This window comes from Spinacia oleracea, unplaced genomic scaffold (genome assembly GCF_020520425.1).
Source record: "Spinacia oleracea cultivar Varoflay unplaced genomic scaffold, BTI_SOV_V1 SOVchr0_001, whole genome shotgun sequence".
Classification (NCBI taxonomy): Eukaryota; Viridiplantae; Streptophyta; class Magnoliopsida; order Caryophyllales; family Amaranthaceae; genus Spinacia; species Spinacia oleracea.
Genome location: NW_026614329.1, coordinates 509,010 through 518,122, shown reverse-complemented (window position 1 = coordinate 518,122; position 9,113 = coordinate 509,010). Strand labels below are relative to the sequence as shown.

Genomic DNA, 9,113 nt, shown 5'->3' with positions numbered 1-9,113 from the left:
TAGAAGTTCCCGGAGATGGATCGTAGTTGGATGTATGGTAGACGTGACACAAAGGATTTCATGCATGTGGTTTCGGAGTTCTATATGAGTGTTTTGCAACATCAAGCTAGTACGGGGGTCAAAGAGTTTTATTGTCCTTGTGCCGATTGTGAGAATGTGAACACGGTCAATAATGTTTTGGTGATTAGAGATCATGTATTTATGCTTGGGTTTAGACCTAATTACCATGTATGGGTTTATCATGGTGAAAGTGGAGTGTACGTAGGTCATTCTAGTAAGAATGTTGTGCATGAACAAGAAGAAGCTATCCATGCGGAAGAGGAAGCCGATTGTTTTGAGGATGACGATGACGTTGAAAATAATATTGATGATGATAATGATCGTGTGGAGGACATGTTGCACGAGGTCGAGGATGAGGTTCGCGATCGTGTTTTTGAGTGCTTGTCTAAGGCGGCTCAAACACCATTGTATCCTGGTTGTACAAAGTATAGCAAGCTTTCCGTTGTTTGCACACTCTACAATATCAAGACAAGCGGAGGCTGGACTGACATTAGTTTCACTGAGTTGTTGGTGGCGCTAAGTGATATGTTACCGGCTGGCAATGAACTTCCTAGGTCGAACTATTATGCCAAGAAGCTCATGTGTCCCTTTGGTTTAGAGTACAAGAAGATACATGCTTGTCCAAATGATTGTCTGCTATATCATAAGCAGTATGAGAATTTGGATAAGTGTCCACGGTGGGGAGTGTCACGTTACAAACGCAAAGGGGTAAGCGAGGGTAAGAATGTGTACCCAGCTAAGGTGTTGTGGTATCTTCCCATAATACCGAGATTCAAGCGCTTGTTTTCGATAAAAAAAGATGCAAGGAATTTGAGGTGGCATGCAGATCCTGGTCGAAGGAAGAAAGATGGTTTGCTTAGACATCCTGCTGATTCTCCCCAGTGGAAGACTATTGACAAGCTTCATGACACTTTTGGTAAGGAACCTCGGAATTTGAGGCTTGGGTTATGTACGGATGGGATGAATCCATTTGTCACTCTTAGCTCCCAACATAGTACATGGCCAGTACTTTTAGTCATATATAATTTACCTCCTTGGTTGTGTATGAAACGCAAGTACATCATGTTGTGCTTCTTATATCGGGGCCTAAACAACCGGGAAACGACATAGATGTCTACCTTGAACCTCTCGTTGATGATTTGAGAAAGATGTGGGATAAAGGGGTTTCGGTATTTGATGCACATGCAAATGAGACGTTTAGATTGCGTGCAATGCTTTTCTGCACCATCAATGACTTCCCTGCTTATGGTAACTTATCCGGGTAGAAGAACAAAGGAAGGAAAACATGCTCGACTTGTGAAGATGATACACAATCCAAATATATTTCTGAATGTCACAAATTTGTGTTCTTGCGAACGCGAAGGCTTCTTAGGCGTGATCATCCCTATCGTAAGATGAAGACAACATTCGATGTGGATATTGAGATGGATGTCGCCCGTAGAGCGTTGACTGGTAAGGAAGTTTATGAGCGGGTCAAGGGTGTTGAAACGGTCTTCGCAAGTCAGTGAAAGACAGGGGTACAACTGGATTATGGAAAAAAGAGTCCGTGTTCTGGAAACTTCCAATCATATTTTACATTCAAGCATTTAATGTTAATTAACTTCCAATGAATTATGGAATTGTAGAGTGTTGATGAAAATGAATGTCAAAAAAAGCACACTTCCTCAATGGAAATCATTTAAGGTAAATAATAACTTGTTCACTACTTATTGTACGGCCAAAAAAATTACATTTCCTAATATCTAATTTATGTTCTCTTTAATCTAGTGCGCCCAACAAGAGGGTGGGGTCGAGTGTGGCTATTACGTGATGAAATTCATGCATGACATATTCAAAAGTTGCAAGGAAGTTCAAGATCCGGAAAAGGTACATAAAATAGTATATTTATGATGTATCATTTAGCTAGAAATTAGTTAAAAAAAACTATTCACCTATAATTGGCATGAACCGTCGAAAATGCCATTTTGGGCCAAATATGACCTGTATCGTCCCAAATGAGCCTTATGTGTGCATACATAACTTGAAATAAGTTTCATAAACATATAAATAATCATATGGATCATTAAAAAGGTTTAGAATTTGAATATAAGTTCGTTTGTTGGTAGTTGGGATCGAAAATGCCATTTTTGGCCATAAATGACCTATATCGACCCAAATGACCAATAGATGTAACACCCTAATAATTCCTTGATTTTATAAAACCATTTTCCAACTCAAAATAAAGGAATTACTAAAGTATTACCTCCACCGTGATAACGGTTAAGGCTAGTACCAGAATTACGCATCGGAAATTAATGTCAACTAACTTTTGAAAACATAATTAATGTAATATTGAGGCCTCCTACAATTTTTAACCATAACAGCCCAAAACCAAAACATAAATAGTTCAAACATTTCAAACATAATTAAAGTATTATTAAATAGTTTCAAAGTACGAAAACATGCAACTCTCTCGATCATCCCAAGCCACATGATTCCGATCTACCAGCCTGCTATATTACTCAACTCCCCATCAATGCAAGTGCAAATGATAGATCATCATAGGGTCATTAAGGCAAAGGCCATGACCAAGACACAAAAAGCACGTAGCCAGCAAAAGATGAGTACTTACAAGAATAGAGTGAATGAAACTAAAACATGCATCACTCACTAAGTACTAATCATCATGCAAAAGCCAAAAATAAATAACAACAAATCATGAATACAAGATTCGACTCTTAACTCGACTCTTGACTCACAATTTAATTAGAATAAGCTTCGAACGGGCCAAAAGAATATTCCATAAAGGAAGGGTGATGGGAGCCAACCATACACCAAATAATAAATAATAATATCGGACCATACCGAGTGTCGGGCCATACCGACGAAATTCCTGCGCATATTATAAATGAAACAACGTCTTGTATCATTAGTAGGAGATCAAGCTTTCCGGCAAGTCTCCCCCCATTGTTCATACTCAAGGTATATACGTTCCAAGAGTTTTGAAGCTTGTTCTGGTTGCACTTTACATTTATTAATATTTTATTTAAAGGCGAACTCGAGACTCAACAAACATACATTTAATAAACAACAACCAAAACAATCTTATTTTAATGCTTAAGGACTTGTGATCAACCAAGCAAGACTCTTGTGAAATTACTACCATGTTCCTCCTCACCAACGTGAGATTCCACATCATGCACATTAACATGAGGAATGTTCCTTTGCACGAAAAATCCTAATTCATTTCATACATAATATTCCCAACTGAACCCTACATGTGCGGTGGCTTACATGAGCTAACCCTTCACATGTGGTAAAATAAATAGTACAACGAAGTACGAATAATTGGCTCAAAGTATGCTAGACATCCCGTACAATAGCATACAAATAAATAGTCCATCCATTGCATGTGAAACAAACCATACATGTATAAATATTGAACAACATGATTGACAATGAATTCCATACTCATAATAATCTCAACATGCTTGTTCAACCAACAATTCAATAATTCCAATAACATTAATCCACATGATCGTTCACCAAAGCATATATGAATCCACATAATATAATTCACATCATCAACAATCATGTAATGTCATTGACAAAAGGTGTGGTCGCCCTAGACTTGTACGTACCTTGAATACCTAAGCGTAGGGGCCACTTTGCAATAACGAGCACTCAACTAGAAATCACCTCATATCATCAAAATAATGGAACTTAAATTATTTCCATGTTCATTAAATTTCCAGCAACTTTATAAAATCTAAAACCTTATTTAAACTTTAGAATTCAATCGTTTTTCAATAATATAAACGTCTCAATTTGCAAACCAATCCCTAGTACAAAAACATACTTTTTCGTCTTTAAAATCAATAAAAATCAACACTTTAAGCGTTTATTCAAATCTGAAAATATAATTGATTATCATAATTAAAATCATCACCTAATTATGCTAATCAATTGACTCATTAGGTCTAGGTTAAAACCCTAACTTGAAAATCCCAATAAAACTAATTTATTATCATAAAAATCAATCCTTTATTAAATAAACGAATCTGAAAATTCATGCTTTAATAGTGAAAACAAGCCTAATGAATCCCAACACGCAAATCCACAAAACACGGTGTTCATAACCGATTCCCAACATTTTATTTATTCAAAACAATAATAATATTATAATTTAAAAAAAAAAACGCCATTTTTGGGACCTGAGCTTCTTCTCTGTGCCATGGAAAGAGCGTAGGATAAGGTTCCTTGCTATCGTGCGCACCCCTTTCGAAAATGACGAGGAAGAAGAAGAATCAGAAGCATGAAGTTCGAGAAATCAATGAGGAGGCCTCCTCTCTTCTCAACACTGTAAGTTTGAGACCAAAGAACCAGCATCAACTGAGAAATGTGACACCCAGCTATGGTGGGGAAACTCGGAAATCGCCGCCGGTAATTTCTCCGTTTCCGTCGCACCCAAACACTGAGCCACCTTCTCCTGAGATGCAGGAAGCCATTGATGCCTATCACGCTGCTATTAACTACACCCCTTCTCTCCCAACGCAAACCCAGGTGGTTTCTCCAAAGATCTTGGAGCATGTGGAAGGTGTGCAAGACAGTAGAGTTCTTAGAGGCTCTGCTTTGGAAAAGGTTAAGGAGATGATGAGGAATGTGAATGTTGTGCTTGGATTGAAGAATGGTACGGAAACCCTTACTGATAATGGGGGTTTGCAATTCCCAGAAACAGAGCACATTGATGCTACTCAGCATAGGCCCAGTTCTTCAAAGGAGCAGTGTGAGAGTGGTGCACTTCCACCAACACCTTGGGTGAGTCTCTTTAAAGGTACTCAACTCACTGGTAAAGGTAATGCACTCTCTTTCATTCCCCCCACAATTTCAGATGGTTGTCCTGTTGCTGTGCTTGATAGCTTAGACATTAAGAGTATGGCTGCTCAGTGGGATGCAGCTCTTATTTTGTATGTTGTAGGAGAGAAACCTTCCATTGGGGTTGTCATTAGATATATTGCTAATGAGTGGAAAAATCTTAGTAAGCCCTCTGTGTTTCTTCATGATGAGGGGTACTTTGTGATTAAATTTGCTACTCAGAAAGATAGAGATTCAGTGTTGCTCTCTAGTCCCCATTCTTTCTTTGGTAGACCTATGATTACCAAACCTTGGACTGCTAATTTTGACTTTCAGGAGGAGATTCTGAGGGTTATCCCTGTGTGGGTGAGGCTTCCAAATCTCCCTTTGAGCTGCTGGGGTACTGACTCCCTTAGCAGGATTGGAAGCATGATAGGAGTGCCACTCTTTGCTGATGAGTGCACTTCTAAGCAGTTAAGGATCTCATTTGCTAGAATGTTGATTGAAGTAGACATCACCAAGGAGTTACCAAAAACTGTGCAGATTCAGAATAGTGAAGGTGTGGCTATTAGGCAAAAGGTAGAATATTACTGGCTTCCACCCTTCTGCAAATCCTGTAAGGTCATGGGTCATGATTGTAGCATCAAAAAGAGTAATACTACTAGATTTCAACCTGCAGTGTTTGTTAAGCCCACTCAAAAGATCCAGAAAGTTTGGAGGCCTAAAGAACCAAGGGTTAATGTGGCTTCTGTAATTGTGGAGGATGAGACTTGTGCTGAAACTGTGAAGGAGGTGGCTTCTACTCTTATTGAGAACACTCCAGCTGCTACTGCTCCACCTAGTGATGATGGGTGGAGGGTAGTATCTAGGAGAAAAAAGGAGACTAGATTGCATACATCTGCTCTTGGTTTGGCTCAAGTTCACTCTGCTGTGGTGAGTTCTTCTGAGGATGATGATGGAGGTGGGGGAATAGGTGGGGGTGAAGGTACTGTGGAGTTCCCCCCATGATAATATGCTCATGGAATGTGAGGGGGCTTAATGCTCCTTCAAAGGTGGTGGAGGTGAGGAGATTTTTGCAGAAGAATAAAATAGATGTTGTAGCTTTGGTGGAGACTAGGGTTAGAGACAATAATGTCAAGAAAATCCAGACTAAACTTGGAGGTGAGTGGAAGTGGGAAATGAACTACTTCTACTCTCCTAAAGGCAGAATTTGGGTTGGTTGGAGACATAGTTTGGTTACTTATCAGGTGGTGAATAAAACAGATCAGTTTATTCATGGAGTCATTTGCACTAAGACTGGCTTAACTACTTTTGAATTTACTGTTGTCTATGGACTTCACACTATAGATCATAGAAAGCCATTGTGGGTTGATTTGGTTAAAATTGCAAGCAATGTGAGCAAGCCTTGGCTTCTTATGGGGGATTTCAATTCTGTTTTATATTCTGGGGACAGGATTAATGGTAGTCAAGTTCAAGATAGTGAAACAAGGGATTTTGAGGGGTGTATTGATGCTGCTGGTTTGGCTGAACTGAAGAGTTGTGGACACTTCTTCTCCTGGAGTAATAAAGGGCAAGGGGATATGAGAATCAGTTCTAGAATTGATAGAGCTTTAGGGTGTGCTGCTTGGCATACAGTGTTTGATGGTGCTGTTGTGGATTATCTTAACCCAGGAATTTCTGATCATTCTCCTCTTGTTCTCACTTGTAATGCAGAGGATCATTCTAAAGGGAGGCTTTTTAGGTTCTTCAACTATATGGCTGATCACCCTAGCTTTACTCAAGTGGTCCAAGATGGATGGAAGGTTAATATACATGGCACTGCAATGTACCAGGTGTGGCAAAAGTTGAAATGTGTTAAGCAGGGTTTGAAAACTTTACACAAGAAGGAGTTTGCAAGGCTTGAGGAAAGAATTGACAATATTAGAACTGATCTTGATGGCATCCAACATCTGCTGGCTGCTACTCCCACTGACTCTGAGTTACAGGTGAATGAAAAGAAACAGTTAGAGTTGCTGAAAAAGTTTCTAGGAATTCAGGAAAGTGCATATAGGCAAAAATCAAGAATTCAATGGCTGAAAACAGGTGACTCAAATTCTAAATTCTTCTTCAGTGCTATGAAAGAGAGATACACAAGGAATAGCATTGACTTTTTGTATGACACTGTTGGAAGGAAACTGGTCACCACAGAGGAAATCCAGAAGGAGATTTATGATTTTTATAAGGAGCTTGTTGGGTCTGCTGCAGATAATCTTGTGGGGATTGATCTGGATGTTGTTAGGAAGGGGAATCAACTGACTGCTGATGCTGCTCAAGGTCTAGTTGTTCCTGTTACAAATGAGGAGATTGATGTTGCCTTGGCTGGTATCAATATTCACAAAGCCCCTGGCCTAGATGGTTTCAATAGCTTTTTCTTTAAAAAGGCATGGGGAATAGTTAAAGATGATATTTATGCAGCTGTGAAGGAATTCTTTGAAACTGGTCAAATGCTGAGGCAAGTCAACAACACCTTAGTGACTTTGATTCCTAAGATTCAGAATTCTACAAGTATCAAGGACTTTAGACCTATTGCTTGTTGCTCTATAGTTTACAAGCTTATTTCTAAAATCCTAACAGCAAGAATGCAGGGAGTGATTGGTGATGTGATTAGCAATGCTCAATCAGGGTTCATCACTGGTAGAAACATTTCAGATAATATTTTGTTGGCCTCAGAATTAGTCAAATGCTACTCCAGAAAGTACATTTCTCCTAGATGTATGATTAAAGTGGATTTAAAGAAGGCCTATGACTCTATTGAGTGGCCTTTTCTTAAACAGATGTTGCAGGAGTTGGGATTTCCTAGTAAGTTTGTTCACTAGGTTATGCAATGTCTGAGTTCAGTTTCTTATTCTATCCTAGTCAATGCAGCTCCTACTCCTCCTATTCCTGCTAAGAAAGGGTTGAGGCAAGGGGATCCTATATCCCCCTATCTGTTTGCAATAGGAATGGAGTACTTATCAAGATGCCTGGGTAGTGTTGCAGGTGATAAGCAATTTAAGTACCATCCAAGATGCAAGAAGCTGAATATAACACATATGATGTTTGCTGATGATCTTCTGATGTTTGCAAGAGCTGATATGCCTTCTGTAACTGCTTTGTTTGGGGCTTTCACTAAATTCTCTCTTGCTTCTGGTCTGCTGGCTAATTTTCATAAAAGTGAGGTGTATACTGCTGGTGTTTCTGATAGTTTATCTGATCAGATTGCTGAGCAAATTGGCATTCCAAAGGGTTCCTTTCCCTTCAAGTATTTTGGTGTTCCCTTAACAACCAGGAAACTTAAGTTTGCAGACTGCAAACCTCTCATTGAAAAGATTGTTGCTCGAGTGAGAAGCTGGTCTGCAAAATTTTGTCTTTTGCAAGGGAGATTACAATTGATCAAATCTGTCTTATTTGGAATTCAGATGTACTGGAGTCAGATTTTTGTAATGCCAAAGAAAGTAATGAAGGAAATCCAAAGGATATGTAGATGCTTTCTTTGGACAGGTTCTGAGTTAGGTTCAAAAAAAGCTCTTGTTTCTTGGGAACAGATGTGTTTCCCCAAGAGTTGTTGTAACACCCCCAAAATTTGGACCTTTTATATAATCAAAAATCATGTTTTTATATCATAAAACAATCGTCCAAACCTTGGGAGTGCCACTGCTACATTTATTCTCCATAGAAAATAAATGCAAAGCAACAAAACAATTTAAAATCATTAAAGTCAAAATTAACTAAGTGGTCTAAAAGGTGCCCCATAAAAACTACAACCAATTCCCATAAAATGAATGACAAAAACCAACTTAAACTTAAACTGAAATAGAAATTGTCTCTTGACTAGGTGGTTATTCTAAGCGTCTCCTCACTCGTAGCCAAGTACCTTTACCAACCTGCAAAAGTAAATAGAAAAGAGACAAGAGAGACGAACTCCCAAAAATCAGATAAACTGAGTAATTCCAACTCCATCCCGTAAAATAAATAATTTTAGTTTGAAACATTTTGAGTACATAAAATAGACAATTAAACAACAAGTACCAATTTAATAACTCCATTATTAAACTTATCACATAAAGATCAATATTAATTAAGTGAGGGAAAAAGAACGCTAAGGGTCGCGCGTAACCCTTGAGAATGGCCAAAGTAAGATGAGTACAGAATGTCCCTAGTGTGCACACCCCTCACTAATTGACTATGGGTCTCCGCGACCG

General features: G+C 38.8%; 2 protein-coding genes across 2 annotated transcripts; both read left to right on the top strand.

Annotated features, from left to right (window-relative positions):
- Positions 1 to 15: 15 nt before the first annotated feature.
- On the top strand, positions 16 to 1,568 carry LOC110777738 (uncharacterized). The gene is made up of 3 exons (XM_056834016.1): positions 16 to 976; positions 1,117 to 1,321; positions 1,424 to 1,568. The coding sequence occupies exons 1-3, from the start codon at positions 16 to 18 to the stop codon at positions 1,566 to 1,568; spliced, it is 1,311 nt and encodes a 436-aa protein (XP_056689994.1).
- Positions 1,569 to 7,751: 6,183 nt separating this feature from the next.
- LOC130464792 (uncharacterized) lies at positions 7,752 to 8,395 on the top strand. The gene is made up of 2 exons (XM_056834015.1): positions 7,752 to 8,277; positions 8,331 to 8,395. The coding sequence occupies exons 1-2, from the start codon at positions 7,752 to 7,754 to the stop codon at positions 8,393 to 8,395; spliced, it is 591 nt and encodes a 196-aa protein (XP_056689993.1).
- Positions 8,396 to 9,113: the final 718 nt, after the last annotated feature.